Source organism: Mastigoproctus giganteus, chromosome 10 (genome assembly GCF_048544385.1).
Source record: "Mastigoproctus giganteus isolate SK-2022 chromosome 10, ASM4854438v1, whole genome shotgun sequence".
Taxonomy (NCBI): domain Eukaryota; kingdom Metazoa; phylum Arthropoda; class Arachnida; order Uropygi; family Thelyphonidae; genus Mastigoproctus; species Mastigoproctus giganteus.
Window position 1 is genome coordinate 58,931,606 of NC_143584.1, and position 22,941 is coordinate 58,954,546.

A 22,941-nucleotide genomic window follows, 5' to 3' on the forward strand; every position below is an offset into this window, starting at 1 on the left:
CACATGCAGATATAATATTATTATGGATGAACAATGCACCCTCTGCACCATTAGAAGAAAAAGAAGGTGGGATGGAAGTTTGTTGTTTGTTTATTTGGTTTTTAGGAGCATTAGCAACTAAGGCCATATTGCTCAGGGGATATGCGGTGGTCATTCCCTGACCTTTCCGCATCCTCAGTATTTGGTGGTCATGGGCTCGAACCCCGGTCTAATCAAGAAGCTATGCACTGCTGCTACTGCCCACCTGGCTATGGACGCACCCCGTGGGATGTAAGAAGCAATCCAAATGATAGATGCATTATGTTCTGTACAGAAAACTTCAGATTATTCAAATTTACAGCATATAAACATACTTTTACCTGTTATAAAAATAATAATGCAAATCAACGTGAATGTCAATTTGGAGCACATTTTTTGGCCAATGTCACAAACTCATATATTAATACCGATGGCTACATATGACAAACGAAGATCAGCTTATCACAAAAAATATCGTAAAATGCACGACTCATTAGAATTGGATAATCATGTTAATTTCGAAGAATTTAACGTTCGAGTGTTGGCATTCGAGGTGAGCGGACACACTTCATCAGGGCTCTTCAGTTAAGTGGATTAGATTACTGTTGATTATTGCTTTTAAATATTTGACTTATTTAGAATATTGTTGGATTATTTTGTTATAAGTTTTCCTGTAACAGTTTGATTTTTATAATTTATAGATATCATTTTTTAAAGTTAATTTTCATAGATTTTTAGCTAATTTTATAATGGTAATTACGAGATCTGCCTTAAACGCGTCACAGGGTATCGTGACTCACACGGAAATAGCCAAAATGGCGATTTACAGGTGAGTCATGATTTAATCCATTGCGGAACCTGTGGAATGTTTTCCAAGGTGGACCTGGTGACTAATCATAGCTCACCTGGGGATTCTTTTCTTTGTGATCGATATAAGGAGTGCACCGATCTTAAATTACAATTTGATGCACTGAAGGAACAATTTGGGTCACTGAAAAAATGGGTGCTTGCCCTCGAGAACCTTCTGGTGCCCCCGTAGCCAGGTGGGAAGGAGCAGCAGTGCGTAGCACACGCTTCTTGATTAGACCGGGGTTCGAGCCCGTCACCACCAAATACGGAGGATGCAGAAAGATCAGGGAATGACCACCGCATGTCCCGGAGCAATATGGCCTTAGTTGCTAATGCTCCTAAAAAAAAAAAAAAACCCAAAAAAAAAACCCAAACGCCCTTGAGAATAATGCATCTGGGAGCTCTTCAGAGACTCAAGACTCCAGCAATCTATCAAGTGATGCACTCCCAATTCGGGCCTCAAAACAGATAAACCAAGTGCAAATTAATCTGGTTTAAAAGGAACTTTGTTTTATTAGGAGACTCTATTGTCAGGGAAACAGGGAATATTTTTTGTAATAAGGATAGGTAGAGTAGAACTAGGGTATGTCTGCTGGGAGCAACTATTAATGATGTCACCAACAGATTGTCAGATTTTATGGAGGGTAAATAGAATATTATTATTCATGTGGGGACTAATGACATTAAACGTACATGATCTGACGATTTGTTGGAAAAATACAGGACCATGCTGAGGAAATGCCGCGAGCTACGCCACAATGTCTATGTGTCTGCAATTCTGCCCAGACACGATAGCAAGGATTATATTTTAAAAGCCTTGTGGATTGACTCAAGGCTTGAAGGACTCTGTAAGGCTTTTGTGGGGGGGGGGGAAATTTCTATCAGCTTGTCCCACACTTGTAGGTAGAAAGAATTTGTTTTGTAGAGATGGGATACACTTAAACAAAGGTGATGCAAAAGTTTTTGCCAGTATTATTGATGATACCTTAAAGGTTCGGGGAAACTGCTAGTTAGAGGGGATGTGGGTAATACCGACACGCGTTTATCTGATAATATTGGTCAAAGTAACTCTTGCAAATACCTCAAGAGTTCTTATTTGTTACCCCAACTGGACATATTATCTAGATGTTCTGGGGGCAAAAACATTTCAAGTGAGTGGGTAGCTAATGCCAGGGAAGAGAGCCTAAAAAACTTCAAGGGTTGTGTTAGGATTGTTAAATATACAAGAACAGTAAGTTTTAATTGTTTATATAATAACGTTAGAAGTGTCGTCAATAAAATGAGCGAATTCGAACTGCTGGTTAAAACAAGTAACGCGGACATAATAGGGCTTGTGGATATGTGGTGTCACCCGGAAAAAGGGGATACATTATACAAGCCTTACTGAAGTAAGGCTTGTATAATGTATTTAGGAAGGATAGGGTAGATAGAAGGGGTGGTGGGGTAATGCTTCTTATCAGAAGCAGCCTTAATGTGACGATAGCTTTCCCGGATTCAGACATTTCACGTGCTAGTATAGAATCTGTATGGTGTGAGATATTTGGAAACAAAGGTATAATGCAAGTAGGAGTAATCTACAGACCAGGTGATTGTAAAGATTATGACGAAAGCCTATACATGCAAATGAAATGGGCAAGTAAGCATCAATGTCTTATTAAGATTGATTCCAATTTGCCTCTAATTGATTGGAGAAAATGGGAAGGAAAATCGACATGGGGAACAAAATTTTTAAATCTCAACTGGACGACTGTTATTTGTATCAATGTGTCAGGGAAAGTACTAGAGAAAAGAATATCGTAGACCTCATCACCACCCATGAATCAAATGATATAACAGGGCTGACAGTAGAGGAACCAGTAGCAGGAAGTGATCACGGAGTTCTACGGCGGATGATGATGATGAGAGAGGTAGCAGTAGTAAAAGGCAAAGGAATTGGTTATAATTTCAGAAAAGGAAATTATGATGCCTTAAGGTGCTACATGGCCTCTATTAATTGGGTAGATATCGCACAGAGAACAAATACATTTGAACTGGTATGCTTTTAAAACATTAATCACAGACGCCTTGAATGCATATTTACCATTAAAAAAATACTCCACGAGGAGGGTTCCAAGTTGGATGAATAGTGAAGTTGCCACATTACTTGAGCAGAAAAAGGTGGCATGGAAATAGTATTAAATACACCAGCTGCCATTGCAGACGAACTCAACAGTTATTTTGTAACAATATTTACAGAAGAAAAACCTTTTGTGGGAATGGGAAATTGTGGGAGCGAAGTTGAAAAATATGTAATTAGCATTACCATTAGTAGAGGCATTTGATGCAAGAAAGCAAGCTTATGCAGCATCAGCCAAAAAAAAAAAAAACCACTTCCACTTCACCTCTCTGTTCGTTCAAAATACCTGTCCAGCTGAGCCTTAAACTTATTTAGGCTATCAACTTCCACGACACGGGATGGAAGTCTGTTCCACCAACCAACCACCCGCTGGCTAAAGGCAAATTTCCTCACGTCTATTCTACATCTGTCTTTCCTCAATTTGAATTTATGCCCTCTCAGGTGATTATTCGGAGCAAGAGGAAGAATCCCATCAGCATTAAGCATGCTCAAACCATTCAAGGCTTTATACACCTCTATCGGATCACCTCGCTGGTGCCTAGTCTCCAGACACTCTAATTTGCAGAACTTAAGCCTTTCTTCATAAGAGCACCAATTTGTTCCATTCACTAATCTTGTTGCCCTTCTCTGTACTCGTTCCAGCAGCTCTACATCCTTTTTGAAATGAGGCCTCCAGACCTGTATACAATATTCTAGGTGTTGCCTTATACAAGGGACTAATCACCTCCTGATCCCTGCTAGAAAAATTCCTATATATCATTGACAAGACACCATGAGCTACTCTTCCAGCCCATCTGCACTGCTCAGAGAACTTTATATCTGCCTGCACAATTACCCCCAGGTCCTTTTCATTCTCTACCACTTTCAGTTTAGTACCACAGAGTTGATACGTTGCTCTGGGGTTGCTGCTTCCCATATGCAGTACTTTACATTTGTCAATGTTAAACTTCATTTGCCACCTCTCAGTCCATCTGCTCAACCTTTCCAGATCCTGTTGCAGCAGCATAGTGTCTGTAGTGTCCTTGACAACCCTGCCAACCTTTGTATCGTCTGCAAACTTGGACATTAAGCTTGATATACCATCATCAATATCATTTATAAATACAGAAAACAATAATGGACTCAACACTGAACCCTGAGGGACTCCACTGATAACATTAGTCCACGATGAGCAGTGTCCATTGATTACCACTCTCTGTCTTCTCCCCCTCAACCACCCCTTTATCCATAGCAACAATTTGCCTCCAATGCCACACTGCTCCAATTTGTGCAGCAGTCTTCCATGTGCAACAGTATCAAAAGCCTTTCTAAGATCCAAGTATATAATATCAAAGTTATTCCCTGCATCTAGTTCTTTTGTGACTGCATCATAGTATCCAAACAAGTTGGTCAGGCAAGACTTCCCCTTAACAAAACCATGCTGTGTCTGAGCTATAACTGAAGTCTTGTCTAGATGATCCTGCAGTGCTTCTTTAACCAGCACCTCCATTAATTTTTCTGGAACAGAAGTTAAACTCACAGGTCTATAATTACTTGAGTCAGCCTTAGATCCTCCTTTGTGAATTGGGGTCACATTTGCACATCTCCAGTCTCTGGGTACCTCCCCTGAGTCCAAGGAAGCTCTCATAATTATGGCTAAGGGTTTGCTTAATTCTATTGCTGCCTCCTTTAATATAACTGGATAGATCCCATCCACCCCAGGTGCCTTTCTTGTGTTTATCTTCAACAATTTCTCCTCCACTTAACTCTCAGTTATTACAAGATTCTCTAGCTTACTGCCAGAGTTGAATACACCTCTGGCATTCCCCTCTCTGAATAACTCCTCATGTGTGAATGTCGATGCAAAATATTCATTTAGTTTGTTAGCTATCTGAGCAGGATCATCAACAATTGACCCATCGATATCAAGTGGACCAATCTGATTCATCCCTTTCCTTCTAGAGTTTACATAAGTAAAGAACTCTTTGCTGTTTTTCTTTGCATCCCTTGCCAAAGATTTCTCGTAATCTGCCTTCGCCTGCCTAACCTCCTTTGTAACTTGGTTACAGATCATCTTGTATCTATCATAGGCTTCTGTGTCGTGTTAATTTGTATGTATCCCATGCATTTTTCTTCTCTGCCATATGTCTCATTAGTTCATCTGACTTCCATTTAGGCCTAAACCTTGAACAATATTTCTTAGTTGATATGTAAAGCCTAGTAGCTTCCAAAATAAGTTCTATGAATGCTTCCCATTTTGAATTTGCAGTTGGTAACATCATCAGTTGGTCCCACTGTATAGAATTTAAATACTGTCTCAGTCCATCATAGTCGCCTATCCGAAAGCAATAACCCTTCCCTTTCCCCTAATGGTAGTTACCTCTTTGAGTAAATCCCACTTTAGCACACTGTGATCAATTCCATCTAGTGGTTCGTTTATCTGCAGATTCTTAATGCATGAAGAATCACTACTGATAATCAGATCAAGAGTATTGCTCCCTCTTGTTGCCTCACGAACATGCTGATGTAGAAAACAATCATCCAATAAATCCACAAAAGCCTTGCTAGTGTGCGAGTGACCAACCCACAAATTCCAGTCAATATCTGGGAAATTAAAATCCCCCATTATAAGACTGTCTGATTTACTGGCCCACTCTATTTCCCTGTAAAGTTTCTTATTATACTCGTCAGAGTCATTAGGCCAATAGCACACTCCTACTCTCAATTTTGATCTCCCAATGCTTAAGTCACACCAAACTGACTCGACACTGCACTGTCCAGCGATATCGACTGGCTTCACTTCCTTGGATTTTATGTGTTTCTTAACTAATAGCATAACCCCTCCTCCCTTCCTATCCTTTCGGTAGACGTTGTACTGCCCAAATTCCAGTTCTGCATTCCTTATATCTGTGTGACACCACGTCTCTGATATCCCAACAATATCTGTCTTTGATATTTAGAGCATTACCTCAAATTCATCAAATTTATTTACTAAACTCCTAGCATTGGTGTACACGTAAGTATACATGCACCTGTTTCTATTCTTAGCTACCCTAACACAACCCATGTGTTTACTTGTACCGCAATGACTCTCAGCAGCAGTCTCTGAAATATCCTGCATGTTGTTTTTCAGGCTTCTGTTCATTCCAATAGAAGCAGTGCAAGAATCTCTTTCACCTCTGCCAGTGGCTACTGTTAATCTATTAGTCTTTGTTTCCCCCCAAGCTAGCAGTTTTCCAACCCACCTAACACTGCCTCAATAGCATCAGCAAATATTCTTGCACCCTTTCTATTTAAGTGTATCCCATTCCTGTAGAAGCAGTGTCTCCTGTTAACAAGTACAGTCCAGGCTGAAAATTAATGATATTGAAATTTCGCAAGATTATTTGAATGAAAAACGTTTGAGCCTACAGGCCAGTAAGGTCCATGGAGTTGATAGAATATACCCTATAATCTTAAGGGAGGTGGCAAGTTGTTGTTGTTGTTTGGTTTTTAGGAGCATTAGCAACTAAGGCCATATTGCTCCGGAATATGCGGTGGTCATTCCCTGACCTTTCCGCATCCTCCATATTTGGTGGTGACGGGATCGAACCCCGGTCTAATCAAGAAGCGTGTGGTACGCACTGCTGCTCCTTCCCACCTGGCTATGGAGATGCCAAGAGGTGGCAAGTGAGTGCATTGAACCATTGAGGCTAATTATGCGAGCATTACTAGACTTTGAGGAGATTCCGTTGGATTGGAAAAGTGCCAATGTATCTCCCATACACAAGGTTTGTTCTAAGAGTGAAGTGGGAATTTATTGACCTGTCTTTCTGATTTCAGTGGTAGGGAAAATCATGGAGGCAATGATCAAGGATACTCAGCATGGTTTTGTAAAGGGAAAATCATGTTTAACAAATCTGGTTTGCTATTTTGAAAGGTTCACTCATGAGCTGGATTTAGGGAATAATTTCGACATTGTTTATTTAGATTTCAGCAAAGCTTTTGACTCAATCCCACATGAGCGATTGCTTTATAAGCTGGAACAGATTGGAATCACTGGGAAAATCCTTAGATGGATAGTAGGATGGCTTCAGGGCAAGAGGCAGAGGGTTGTGATAAATGGCTATTCCTCAGATTGGGTTGATGTAAGAAGTGGGGTTCCCCAAGGATCAGTATTAGGACCACTGTTGTTTTTAATTTTCATAAACGGCATCGATGAAGGGATAGAGGGCATGATGTGTAAATTTGCAGATGATGTTAAAATTGGTAGAGTAGTTAATGATCACTGTCAAGCTGAGCTTCTTCAGAGAGACCTAGATAGACTTCAGGAATGGTCAGAAAAATGGCAGCTGTGCTTTAATCCAACAAAGTGTAAGGTATTACACCTGGGAAACAGTAATCCCAAAATAACTTATTCACTTGGTGGAGTTCAACTAAACCCAGTACTGGAGGAAAGGGACTTGGGTGTTACGATACGGTCAGACATGAAATTCTCTGAGCATTGTAAACAGGTTGCAAGGAGGGCCCATGGTGTCCTATCGGTGATCTATCAAACATTTGCAAATAGAGATAAGGACGTGATAATCCCATTATATAAGTATTAATATTAGTAATGGCCGCATGGTGCAAGAAAGCCTATGGCTTATGCTACACCAGCAAAAAAAAAAAAAAAAAGGAATAGAACAATGATAAAAACAAAATCAATATATAAATAATAATAATTAATAAAAGAAAAGGAAATTAAACCTATCATCCTATGTGCTTCCCTGACCTGAAGGTACTATCCAGATGACCTTTGAATTTTCCCAAACTGTCAGCCTCTACCACCCATGTAGGCAACTTATTCCAGTAATTTATAACTCACTGGCTAAAATAAAACTTTCTGCATTCCAATCTGGGCGCCTCCGTAGCCAGGTGGGCAGGAGCAGTAGTGCATAGCACACGCTTCTTGATTAGACTGGGGTTCGAGCCCGTACCCACCAAATACGGAGGATGCGGAAAGGTCAGGGAATGACCACCGCATATCCCCGGAGCAATATGGCCTTAGTTGCTAATGCTCCTAAAAATCAAAAAAAAAAAAGAAGAAAAAAAAAAGTCCAATCTAATCATTTCCCCCCGTAACTTGAATTTATGTTCCCTAGTTCTAGCATCATTTATAATCTTGAAAATTCGTCCTCATTCATTTTACTGATGCGTCTCAGAGCCTTAAACACCTCAATCAAATCTCCTCTAAGGTGTCTAGTTTCCAAACTCTGCAAGCCACATATTCGAAGTCTTTCTTCATAAGGAAGCCCTTTTGCCGATCTCACCAGGCGAGTTACCCGTCTTTGCACCCTTTCAAGAAACTCGATGTCTTTCTTTAGGTGCGGTCTCCATACTCGAACACAGTATTCCAAGTGTGGTCTAACAAAAGCCTTATATAATGGGATTATCACATCCCTCTCTCTACTTGTAAAAGTTCGATAGATCATCGACAGGACACCTTGGGCCTTGCTTGCAACCTGTTTACAATGCTCTGAGAATTTCATGTCTGACCATATCGTAACACCCAAGTCCCTTTCCTCCAGTACTGGGTTTAGTTGAACTCCACCAAGTGAATAAGTTATTTTGGGATTACTGTTTCCCAGATGTAATACCTTATACTTTGTTGGATTAAAGCATAGCTGCCATTTTTCTGACCATTCCTGAAGTCTATCTATGTCTCTCTCTGAAGAAGCTTAGCTTGACAGAGATCATTAACTGCTCTACCAATTTTAACATCACCTGCAAATTTAGCCATCATGCCCTCTATCCCTTCATCGATGTCGTTTATGAAAATTAAAAAGAACAGTGGTCCTAATACTGATCCTTGGGGAACCCCACTTCTTACATCAACCCAATCTGAGGAATAGCCATTTATTATAACCCTCTGTCTCCTGCCCTGAAGCCATCCTGATATCCATCTAAGGATTTTCCCAGTGATTCCAACCTGTTCCAGCTTATAAAGCAATCACTCGTGTGGGACTGAGTCAAAAGCTTTGCTGAAATCTAAATAAACAATGTCGAAATTATTCCCTAAATCCATCTCGTGAGTGACCCTTTCAAAATAGCGAAGATTTGTTAAACATATTTGTTAAACATGATTTTCCCTTTACAAAACCATACTGAGTATCCTTGAGAATATCAATTCAATCAAATGATTCTGAATTCCACCCTTGATCATTGCCTCCATGATTTTCCCTACCACTGAAGTCAGAGTGACAGGTCGATAATTTCCCACTTCACTCTTAGAGCCACCCTTATGTATTGGAGATACATTGGCACTTTTCCAATCCAAGGGAATCTCCCCAGAGTCTAGTGATGCTCGCATAATTAGCCTCAATGGTTCAATGCACTCACTTGCCGCCTGCCTTAAGATTATAGGGTATATTCCATCAACTCCAGGAGCCTTACTGGCCTGTAGGCTCGAAAATGTTTTCATTAAATAATCTTGCGAAATTTCAATATCATTAATTTCATATTTTTCAACTTCGCTCCCACAATTTCCCATTGCCACAAAAGGTTTTTCATTTGTAAATATCGATGCAAAATAACTGTATAATTGTATATAAAAAATAACTGTATATAACTTAATAACATATAAGGCTTTGTTAGACCACACTTGGAATACTGTGTTCAAGTATGGAGACCGCACCTAAAAAAAGACCCCGAGCTTCTTGAAAGAGTGCAAAGGCAGGTAACACGCCTGGTGAGATTTGCAAAAGGGCATCCTTATGAAGAAAGACTTCAAATATTTGGGTTGCAGAGTTTGTAAACCAAACACCTTAGAAGAGATTTGATTAAGATGTTTAAGGCTCTGAGAGGCATCAGTAAAATGAATGAATACGAAATTTTCAAGATTTTAAATGATGCTAGAACTAGGGGACATAAATTCAAGTTATGGGGGGAGATGTTTAGATTGGATTGCAGGAATTTTATTTGAGCCAGCGAGTTATAAATTACTGGAATGAGATGCCTACATGGGTGGTAGAGGCTGACAGTTTGGGTAAATTCAAAGGTCATCTGGATAGTACCTTCGGTTGAGGGAAATGCATAGAATGATAGGTTTAATTTCCTTTTCTTCTATTAATTATTAGTTTGGTTTTTTTTATAATTGTTTTATTCGTTTTTTTTTTTTTTTTTTTGGCTGGTGCAGCCTAAGCCCTAGGCTTTCTTGCACCATGCGGCCATTACTAATACTAAATACTAATTCCTTGAATCAAATCAATGCCAATCAGAAAAATATCTAAATATTTTGAATGCTGGTATCAAACGACCACGTATATTTCTTAAATGCAAGATAGAAGAGAAATTTATGAATAATTACAATTCTTGGATTTTAGGGGTGCTGAAGTCTAATTCGGATTTACAATTTATCATAGAAGAATATTCATGTGCAGCATATGTAGTTGAATATGGGAATAAAACTAACAGAGGAATATGCAACCTGCAACGTAAAATTATAGAGCTACAAGAAGAATATTCTGATATGGATAGAACTGGTCTAACAAGAGCATTAAGTGTAGATGTATTGAATTCTGTGGAGATGAGTTCAAAAGATGCAGCTTGGTATTTATTACGATACTCAATGTCTATGTCCTCAAGAGTGATTGAATATGTGCCAATGGTATGGCCACACAAGTGTCAGAAATTACATAAATCAACAGCTGAATTGGATGAACAAGTTGATATACGGAAAGACAGTATTTTCGATAAATATGAAAAACAGGGCGAAACATTAAAAGATATAACTCTTGCACAATTTACTGCTCATTATCGAAAAGGAAATGGGGGATGGGTGAAAAGACAATTTCCTAAAATAATTCGGTATCTGAACTATAATACAACATGTCTTCATGAACATATATGCGAAATGGTAACTTTACACATACCATTTACCAATAAGGAGAATGAAATTTTGAATGAAAATAAATATTTTGAACTTTATGAAACCAACAAAGAGATAATTACCTTGAGAAGAAAAGAGTCCATATCTGATATTGATATCAAAAAGATGCTAGCAATTTGTAGGCAACTTTGTATGGAATTTGATGAGAATGATGAAAATGGACTGGGGGTCGAACAAAATGAAGAATTTCTTAATTCAAAAGGAAGTGATGATGATTTCTTTACCGACAAGAAAACTATTGATGAGGAGATGAGAATTGCAATGATGGATAAATTATCATCTGTCATTAGGAAGTGAGAGAATGTCTTACCATCTGAAGAATACTGCATTTGATGAGTAGTACTAATAAAGAACAACGTGCATTATTACTTGAAGCTATCTATCAGTAAATTGATAATTAGATACATGAACCAATACATGTATTTCTCACTGGACCTGCTGGCTGTGGAAAGACATTTACTCTTAAATTATTGATGGAAACGTAGAATCGCTTTTGTAATGTATCATTTATTCACAATGCATATATACTTGTGCCTCCATGGGCAACGCCGCTGTAGCAATCGATGGTGCATTCTGCTTTCTGTATATGTCTATCAAATAATCTTTAGCATTAGCATTAGCATTAGTAGAGGCATTTGATGCAAGAAAGCAAGCTTATGCAGCAAAAAAAAAAAAAAAAAAAAAAAAAAAACCACTTCGCCCCTCTGTTCGTTCAAAATACCTGTCCAGCTGAGCCTTAAACTTATTTAGGCTATCAACCTCCACCACAAGGGATGGAAGTCTGTTCCACCAACCAACCACCCGCTGGCTAAAGGCAAATTTCCGCACATCTATCCTACATCTGTCTTTCCTCAATTTGAATTTATGCCCTCTCAAGTGATTTTTCTGAGCTAGAGGAAGAATCCCATCAGCATTGAGCATGCTTAAACCATTCAAGGCTTTATAAACCTCTATCAGATCACCTCGCTGGTGCCTAGTTTCCAGACACTGTAATTTTCAAAACTTAAGCCTTTCTTCGTAAGAGCACCCCTTTGTTCCATTCACTAATCTTGCCCTTCTCTGTACTCGTTCCAGCAGCTCTATATCCTTCTTGAAATGAGGCCTCCAGACCTGTATACAGTACTCTAGGTGTGGCCTGACCATTGCCTTATACAATGGAATAATCACCTCCTTATCCCTGCTGGAAAAATTCCTGTATATCATTGACAATATTCCATGAGCTACTCTTGCAGCCCGTCTGCACTGCTCAGAGAACTTCATATCTGCCTGCACAACCACCCCCAAATCCCTTTCATTCTCTACCACTGTCAGTGTAGTACCACAGAGTTGATACGTTGCTCTGGGGTTGCTGTTTCCCATGTGTAGTACTTTACATTTGTCAATGTTAAACTTCATTTGCCACCTCTCAGCCCATCTGCTCAACCTTTCCAGATCCTGTTGCAGCAGCACAGTGTCAGTAGTGTCCTTGACAACCCTGCCAACCTTTGTATCGTCTGCAAACTTGGACATTAAGCTTGATATACCATCATCAATATCATTTATAAATACAGAAAACAATAATGGACCCAACACTGAGCCCTGAGGGACTCCACTAATAACATTAGCCCATCTTCAACTTAGTAATGAAATTCTTCAACAATATAGAACTGCATTTCAACACGTATGTACTATTATAATCGATGAAGTTAGTATGATTAGTGCAGAACTATTATCGATTATAGATATGCGTTTAAAGCAGATAACTAGTGTACATGAAATACCATTTGGAGGTATGAATATACACTTCATTGGAGATTTATGGCAATTGCCTCCAGTGCATGCTACACCTATATATAAATGCCTGAGGAACTCATTGACTTGCTCCAGAATTACGGCATTTGCTACAATTACATGAATTAGTACAAGTTGTTTGACAGTCCGATAATACATTTTATAAAAATCTTACAAAAATAGGCAACGGAAAAGAGTTATTACCAGATGAACTTAAATTTATACAATCAAGATTTGTTACTAATTTATGTCCACAAGGGAGTCAACTATTTTTAAGAAATAGTGATGTAAATGCCCATAATATAAATGCTTTAGTTGCAGATGAAACCCATGAAGTTGTAGTAGAGTAGTGGCATGTGATGCAAGAAAGCAAGTGTATGAGCTTATGCAGCATCAGCCAAAAAAAAAAAAAAAAAAAAAATGCATCATTTCCCCCAAATGCCTGTCCAGTTCCTCCTTAAATTTATTTAACCTATCAACTTCCACAATGACAGATGGAAGTTTGTTCCAGCAATTAACCACCCGCTGGCTAAAGGCAAATTTCTGCACATCTATTCTACATCTGTCTTTTCTTAATTTGAATTTATGCCCCCTTAGGTTCCTAATCTGAACAAGTGGAAGAATCCCATCAGAATTCAGCATGCTCAACCCATTCAAGGCCTTATACACAATCAAATCACCGCGCAGGTGTCTAGTCTCCAGCCACTGCAATTTGCAGAACTTAAGCCTCTCTTGGTAAGAGGATCCCTTCATTCCCCTCACCAATCTTGTTGCCCTTCTCTGTACATGCTCAAGCAAATCTACATCCTTCCTAAAATGAGGCCTCCAGACCTGTACACAGTACTCAAGGCGTGGCCTGACCATTGCCTTATACAGAGGGACAATCACTCCTTTTCCCTGCTAGCAAAATTGCTATATATCATTGACAAAACCCCATGACCTGCCCTGGCAGCCTGTCTGCATTGCTCAGAAAACTTCATATCTGATTGCACAATTACTCCCAGGTCTTTTTCATTTTCTACCACCTTAAGTGTAAGCGGGTGGTTAAGTGTAGTAGTTGGTACCACACTTAACCACCTGCTTAACAAGTGGTTGCACAAGATTTATACCAAGGGTATCATTCTGAAGAACAATTAGCAAGCATGCAAAATAAAATTCATAAAATGTCAGTGACTGAAACTGCTGAAAGGAAAACCGTACATGATAACTACAAATATAGATGTGGTCGATGGATTGGTATATATATTTTATAATCCGCATCGATTATAAAACGATCAACTACGATTCCATTCAAGAACAATAGGAAATTAACATGTAGACATACAAAATTTCCTTTATTATCTGCTTGTGCTGTGACTATACATAAATCTCAAGGAGGGACCTCGACAAAGTTGTATATAATTATGAGAAAGATCATCAACAGCAACTTGTGTGCATGGCATTATCTCGAGTGACCTCATTGCAACGTTTATATATTACAAATCCCCACAACGATTTTTTTAGATTTATTTAGAAAGTGCATCTATTTAGTTGCACTTTCTGTGTTCTTGAAAGTAGCAAAATTAATACTGGATATATTTTGACAAGTCCTGAGATCCAGCAAAAACTGACAGACTGGTTGGTTGTACTTAATTACCTCTACTGGAATCATATTTGCTTTACGAAGATAATGTATAATTTTGCAAGGGGTACTACACTTAAAGAATCAGTATATATTAAGGTATTTCTGTGAGATGGATAAGTTGTTAACATGTTTCCACATGTTAAAAACTTATCCATCATGTTAGCATGTTTAGTGTCTAGTGAGATTTTGTCTCATTGCCAAAAAGGAGGTCTCATTGCCATTGGGTTTGTTGTTATAGTTATGCACAATCTATGGTTCTGATAGATGTTTTTGAACAGAATGGGAACAGTTACTGCATATTTTTTCCACATAGTTCAGTAGTAGTTTTTTCCTCTCAAGATTGAGTGTGGTTCATCAGCTTCTATGGATATGGATGGAATGAAAATTCCCAAGGCAATCCCGTAGCTGAATACCATACAGCAGAATGCTCTGCTGTATGGTATTCAGTTTTATAAGAATGCTTTTTCTGGTGGATTCATGAATCGGGAAGCCATAATCTATGCAAGATCTGATTAATATTCAGGCACAATATAAATGTAATAGAGTATACGGAACCACAACTCATGACAGAATTTTAAGAATGTTTAATTTTTTCATACAAACAGTTTGTAAATGTGTAATCTGTGCAAAAATATATGTTTGCTGTCTAGGATTAATCCTAAGAAGCAGATAATACTAATGAGAACAATGACTTCAGCATTCAATCTGAGTTTTGGTTTGGGATGCATGATGCATTTTTTTACAAAAGTGAATCATTGTTAATTCTGATGGGCAATAATCATTACATATCATTCAATATGCAATTTTTTTAATCACAATCTGAAGTTGTTACTCAATTGTTGCCATGTTTTGCAAATGGCATGAAAGGGTCATATCATCTCACACGGATATGTCTCTAACATGCTTGATATATTAACACCAGGGGCTCACATCTGGTGAATAAGGGCTTGGCACACTCAGGGTCCTGAGGTGGATACCATCATTCTTCTCTTTCTTGGTGATTCTCTTCTACTTCTGACTCTTCTCTCTCTCTCTCTCTCTCTCTCTCTCTCTCTCTCTCTCTCTCTCTCTCTCTCACACACACACACACACACACACACACACACACACACACACACACACACACACACACACAAGGGTAACTCAGAAATTTTTTTTGGCTGGTGCAGCAAAAGCCTCAGGCTTCCTTGCATCATATGGCTAATAATAATATTGTATATCGTATTGTTTATTTGGAGTGAAACCAGTGTCAATTGAGTACTGAACCTTCTATTAAAATATGCAGCAGCCTGGAAAGCAAGGTTTTGGGGATTTCAAGCCCTGCTGTGGATCTTCTTGGAACAAGAAAATAATGGGCTGTGTTAGGGTAACAAAGAGTTAGAACATTTGCATGTATAGTTCTACTTACACTAGTGCTAGGTGAATTTATAGTACTGATTACGTCATCAACATCCTCTTCTTGTATGAAAAACTGACTCAAAGCATTCCAATAGTGTATCTGTAAGGTTCCCTATAATAAAATACCTTGAGTAAGCTCTTTAACTTTCCGGTCTTTAACTTTTAGCCCACATGAGGTAATTTTCCATGGAGTGCAGTGGCATGAAGGCATTGAAGAGAGCCAAATCTCCACTTGCTGTCACTCTGCTTTCACCATCATGTCCAGTGTAGATGGTGTCATCTATAACAATACTGGTTTTTGTTCATTAAAATTTTCAGTTTTAGTAAATGATGTGGGCAGCTCATATTTGGTATGAGCTGCCCGTATTATCATCATCCAACAGGATGCTCACCATTCTGTTGGATAGTCACAGTTACTAGCAGGTTTTTGCCCTATTGTTGAAAATAGATATCACATGCAGGTGTTCCAAGGTGGATCAGGTTAATCTGTTTCTCAGTATATAATGTGAAGACATATGTCCCATATTTCATTATTTCTTGTAGCCAGATTCCAGCGGGCTTGTTTTCATAAGTTTTCTGTTGAAGTAATCCACAAATCATAGTTCGAAGAGATATTTTTGTACTGGTTGAAAAGAGAGACTGTGGATTTCTGCCACATATTTCAGTAGTAGTTTTCTGTCACCTAAATGAAGTGGGGTTTCGTTAGCTTCTACATATAGGCTTTGAACTAGTGAAGTTCTGCAAGTTCCGAAGGCAATTTACACAACACTGTGTTGGATAGTACACAGATTTATAAGAATACTTTTCTGGAGGAGTCATAAACTGGGAACCATAAACAATGACAAATCTGATTAAGGCAAGGTATAAAAGTAATAGGGTATACCAATCTGAACTCCACCCCCCACAATTACACTGCAGAGACTTCTAAGAATATTTAATTTTTTCATACAAGCAGTTCATATATGTGCAGAAAAAAGTTTTCTGTCTAGAATTAATTCCAAGAAGCAGATGGTAGCAGTACTAACCAGAATGACTTCAGCATTCAAACCTTGAGTTTGGGTTTGGGATGCATGCAGCATTTTTACAAAAGTGAATTATTCTCTATTCCTGTTCTGAAAGGCCATAACGATTACATTTTATCCGAAATGCCATTCTGGTAACAAGTTTGAAGATGTCTTCAGAAGACATCTTCAGAAATCAGGGGTTGGCAACCTGCAGCTCACAAACCGCTCTTTAACTTTTAGCCCACATGAAGCACAATTTAAAATGGAGTTAGAGAACTTAAAAATCAAGGACATGTGGAGTGCAAGACTAAAATGACTTAAAACTGAAATTGAGAATTTGTAAAAGAACTTGCAATTCTACACAAATAGATGGCGATAGATGAGTTGAAAAAGCAAAACCAAAATTGTGTTCGTTGTGTGGAGTAGCTTACCGGAAAATATATAAATTTGAAAATATTTGCTTTTGGACTTCTCTCAGTTTTTTGTTCAACATATTTCTGCAGGCAAATATTTTCAATCATGAACTAAATTAAAAATAAACAAAGAAACCATCTGGGTTCTTGGTTTATTTTTAATATAGTTCATATAAATCAAGACCATGTGCATACAGATATGTTGCTAAGGTATGTGGCATATCCTGCATTATATTATTTATATGGAGTTAAAATAGTGTTCATACAACTAGTATATTCTGTTGGTGAATGAGTTTTGGATCTGCAGTTAGAATATGTAGTATTACTTTTTTTTTTCACTGTAGTCTGTGCTTGCTAACAGGAGATGTTGTTGTTGTTGGGTTTTATTGGTGCATTAGCAACTAACAGGAGAGACTGCTTTTACAGGGATGAGATACCCTTAAATAGAAGGGGTGAAAGAATATTTGCTGCTGCTATTGATGCAGTGCAGCTGAGTTGGAAAACTGCAAGTTTGGTGGAGGGAGCTAACACACTTTAATAGATTAACTAGAGCTGCAGGCAGAGGTGAAAGTGATTCTTGCACTGCTTCTATCAGAATATGCAGCAGCCTGGAAAGCAAAGTTTTGGGGATTTCGAGCTCTGCTGTAGATCTTCTTGGAACAAGTAAATACATGGGCTGTGTTAGGGTAACAAAGAGTAAGAACATTTGCATGTATAGTTGCACTTACACTAGAGCTAGGAGAACTATAAAGAAATCTGATGAATTTATAGTACTGATTACATCATCAAATGCAGACACTGTAGGGATAGCATCACTCACATAACCAATGCTCAATTTGAATATGGGGAGTATGATATATACAGGAAGGACAGACAACACAGGAGAGGTGGAGGATTTATGCTCTTAATTAAGGAGCATATTAAATCTAAGGTAGTCTATCCAGTCAACATTGGTTCCACCACAATATTGAGTCAGTTTAATAATTATAATAAGGTTCTTTATTAACATAAATCAAATTTTTTATTAACATAATAAACATAAATCGAATATTTACATAAATCGACTATCTGTGATTCTGTACACAGATAACCAGAGGAATCTTACCAAACATTTTCTATACAAGTGAACAAACACAGAAATAAAAGTTAAGCTATATAAAAAAAAAAAAAATTAAATTAGAAAAGTGTAGTAGCAGTAATTAAAACAAAAAGGACTACAAGTTGAGCAGAACATAAAATGACATCACAGACTAGTACTGGTACTTACACAACTGTCCTTTGCAAACAGAAAGATAGGTCAAGATGTCATCGAGCTATGACTTATCAAAAGACCATAGTTCGATATCAATGTTAAGCAAGTTGAGAGTGTCGAGAGTCACATTTGGGAAGTGTCTCTTGAAATTCTGGAGCCTTGAGCACAAGAAGAAAGTGCTGTTGAGGTGTCTTGCCGACAAATTCCAACCAACCATGTTCTAGATGTTCATGTAATCATGCTTAGATGACCACAGATGAAGGAATGCCTTTATTTTTAGCACATGGGCTCTGTGGACTGTGGGCATATATTGAAGGTTGGAGCAGAGTGTGGATTTGGATGTTGTGTAGATCTGGTGAGACCACAAGTTGGCCCACTTCAGCACCCAGAATTCGAGACCCCATAGTTTCTTGAGACTGGTGGGAGGTGTGGCAGACCAAACTTCCTCAGCACAGGAAAGCATACTACCGAAGTAAATGGCAAGGTATTTCCTGATTATTTATTTATTGTGAGTTTTGCACAAATCTATTTTCATTCCCCAGAAGGCTCTCAAGGCTTTGGAATACTGAGCTTGGATTTGCAATTTTTAGGCAAGGTTTGCATCAGGGATTACGCCTAGGAATTTGATACTGTCTGTGGGAGTCAGAACATTTCCTGCTAATTCCAGAAGCAAGGATGACATCATCCGACTTAGAATAAATATGAGGTAACTTGACTTCTCTGAATTAACTGAGAGGCCAAAAAACTCACAGAATGTATTTAGGCAGCTCTTTGAAGTTTCTGAAGAAGTTTTTCTTGCTTGTGATCCACCAATGGGGCATTTGCTTGAAAAGTAGCACACATTATTGTCTGCATATGATAAAGCTGGAATTTGATCCATCGGTGGAACGAATATTGCAGCAAATAGCAGGGCTGTGAGAGAACCACCCTGTGGGATTCCTACATCTATTCTTTTACAGACTGTATGGTCATTACCTGTGAAGTGAAGCATTCTCCTAGAGAGAAAACTTTTTAGGATCTCGAGTATATTGCTGGATAACCCGTAGAATCTTTCAGATAAGTCAAGAAGGGGTGTGATTTGGACTGAATCAAAAGCAGATTTCATGTCCAGAAATATGGTGTGAAGGTCTTCATCGTCATTCCAGGTATGAAGTATTTTCTGTGATAAGGGCTGTATGTTTGGTCCTCTATGCAAATATCGTGAGTGCAACCTTGTTATAAATGTGCTTCTCAAGGCATTTTAGTAAGAGAGAGGTGATTGATATTGGCCTGAAGCCCGCACCTTGTTTCGCATGAAGCTTTTTTGGAACTGCCACGACTCTGTAAGTCAACTAACTTGAAGGCACCTGTGCAGTACTTTGTTGTGGAGATCATTGAGCTCTCTGCTGATGAAATAAGAAGCAGTTTTGTGACTAAAAAGAGGTATTGCATCAGTTCCTATGGTGGAATTGTCGGGTAGTGAATTTACTATTTTTATTAGCTGCTCTTCTGAAATTTCAATATTACTGGTAGGTGAAGAAATGTTAAGCACTTCATTCGAAGGATAAGCTTTGGACATGCAGTTATCTCTCTTAAAAAGCAGTACAGGTGACCCCCACTTAATGCTGATAATTCATTCCAGAAAAACAGAGTGAATCCGTGCTAAGCGAGCACCACATTCCCATAAGGTAACATGCATTTGTGTGTTGCGGTCGGTGCCATAGGATATTTCCTAATCAATAATAAACGGTAGTGAAAAGATGCACAAATGTCGGCCAAAACATTTAATATTCAAATATTTGTATATATAGAATAGTCTGCATTACATACGTATATAATTATGTGGTCAAAATTAAACTTAAAATTCCAATTCAAGCAGCCCTTATTAGTTTTAAATGGTTCCACTTTTTTTTTTTTTTTTTAGGTGAGTTTTCTTCGGATCATCATATAGGCTAATCTCTCTCTCTTTATAATATTTAACTGAATTCTGCATTGGATATTATCTTCAATAAAATTAGTTAAAGTCTCTCCATTTCAATCACTGCTAAAATTAATTCTTTATTTTTTATAATTGTTCTTACAGTTATACTTGCTAGTCCTAAATTATAGCACACTTCCGCTCGTCGTTGGCCGGAATCAATTTGCTTCAAAACGTCTAATTTAATTTTCAAATTCAGTCTTTTTCTTACATTTACAGTCTTCATATTGCGTCCAGACATTGTTGCTTTTTCATTCTTATCCATCATTATTAACTCTTCAAAAATGTAACTGCATTGGTTGCATTAATTATGATTCAATGTTCGAGTAAACTATCTGTTATGCATGATGTCTAATACTGTACTGAGTGATGACTAGACTTCGGATAAATGCATATAACACAAATATTACAAGCAATATACTTGATCATTGTTTAAAATGTTGATCTCGGAACTACGTAACAAGTCACTGTACTACAATTAAATTAGCATGTGAGAAAATTTCACTGAGTGTGGGAAAATTTCTCAAATCAGCGTGGGAAATGTTTTAATGCTGTTTTGCTATTCATTTTCAATCTGTCGACTCCATCAAATAAAATGGTTTCATTAAATATGCCAAAAATGCATCTATAAAAGAGTGTTATAGTGATTTGTGACAGCGTTATAGTCAGATACGGGTTATAATATAAGAACAGCGTTATAGCAATCAGCGAAAAGCAAGCCGCGTTATAACGAGGGCCTGCTGTATATGCTTACACCATTCCTTGACATTTGACAACAGAGGGTTGCCAGTATGACTTGTAATAGCTAATTACAAAATGTAAATATAAATCTAAGACATTAGATGAAAATTGAGATGGTTACACTAGTTTAAGAAATGAAAACAATTGAAATAAGTGGAGCATGTAAATCACTCGACCTGAACAATAATGCGCACCGAAATGTATCGTGATGGTCAAATAGTGGGAGGTCTTATAACTGCATAGGTAGGTTACATAAAGGAAAGCTGGGTTCTACAATCACAATTCCAGCCGGACTTGCCATCCGCTCCTGTCGCATTGATCTCGACCGCATAGTATGTTCAAATTAATATTGATCAAGATCAGTATCAAGTATCAAGATCAATTTTATTGAAGATAATATCCAATGCAGAATTCAGTTAAATATTATAAAGAGAGAGAGATTAGCCTATATGATGATCCGAAGAAAACTCACCTAAAAAAAAAAAAAAAAAAGTGGAACCATTTAAAAAAAGTGAGCAGTATCATAAGGTACAGCAAGAATCGCTTAAATTTTAGCCGAGCAGTGTGGCCATTCAATAGATGCTGGGGAGAACACTGCCTTGAATTTTTCTACCAGTTTTTTTTCCAAGTATTTCATCCTGCAGAGGTGCAAAACAGCCTTTGAATGTATGAAATTTACATATGAGATACTTATAAATTCTATCTCTTTGATTAGTCAAAGAATTTCTGAAAGACTTGTTTCGATAAATAAATTTAAAGCTGCTTACCTGATCTATGTGATAAAGTGAAGAGTTTTTCAAATCCTGCATTTTTGGCAGGACTATCAACTAAATGAAGTGCATAAGTTACAAGAGCAAGTGTATATGGATTTTCATTTGTATGTAGTTCTTGCTCCAGATATCGCTTTGCTAAAGATATGGATCTTGAAAAATCTGAATGGACCTTAAAAAAAAAAAAAAAAAAAGCAAGATGAAAAATATGGGAAAAAGAAAATACTTAACAATAAAAGAAATTATTACTTTTTACAATACACTATAATCTTAACAAACTTAAAAATACTTGTTACTTTTTGGAAGAAGTTGTAAATAACCTGTGTCCTCCTTTTTTTAAATATTTTCTGTTGCTGCTGCTGCTGCTGCAAAAAAAGTCTATGCCCAAATGTATAGTGCTTTACTTGGAAATAAAACACGTTGCTAAGTAGACATGAACTTAACAGGGCAAATTTTCTTGGTAAGTTTTTTAAGTAGTATGCAATCTTTATGATTTTTTAAAGCATATAATTGTATTATAATTAGTATTCAGTATATGCTGATATTTTTAATAATTTAAGGTATTTTGGAATTAGTGTTGGGGTAGGCTGTGTATAATTGCATATGTAGAATTATTTTTGCTTTTAGTTCCAAAAGTAACTAACTCACTGCTAGTGTGTACTTACTTTAGTATTAGTCAATGGTGCAATGAAGCCCAGGCTTCTGCTTCACTAGCCAAAAAAAAAAAAATAAAAATAAAAATAAATAAATAATAATAATATAATAAATAAGTATTAATGTGTTCTGATCTGGCTAGCTGAATTTCCAGGAGTTAAGAGTTTCAACTACCTGCAGAGGTAATTTATTCAACTACCTGCAGAGGTAATTTATTCCAATAATTAACAACCTCACTGGCTATAAGAAAAAACTTTGGTATAAACCAAACTATATACAATCTTCTTACCGTCTAATTTGTCAAAGATAAACACAGCAGCAGAAGAATACTTTTTGTGAGATATAAGACAGCAGTGAGTTTTAGGACTGAAATTAACTAAGTTATCTTTGTCCCTATTCAAGAATTACCTGGAGATCAACATTTAAGGAGGTGGAAGTGGATATTCGAGAAGTTGAAGCTGTTTGTGTAGGACAACAGCTTCAAACT

General features: G+C 37.6%; 1 protein-coding gene across 2 annotated transcripts in view; it reads right to left on the reverse strand.

Moving 5' to 3' along the window:
- Nucleotides 1-22,941, reverse strand: part of LOC150079048 (CD109 antigen-like) — a 1,092,235-nt gene that overhangs the window by 198,205 nt on the left and 871,089 nt on the right. For both annotated transcript variants that reach the window (XM_090384122.1, XM_090384121.1), the window contains exon 28: nucleotides 21,798-21,972. In XM_090384122.1, the coding sequence (XP_090240248.1) occupies nucleotides 21,798-21,972 (175 nt within the window). The remainder of the gene's footprint in view (nucleotides 1-21,797; nucleotides 21,973-22,941) is intronic.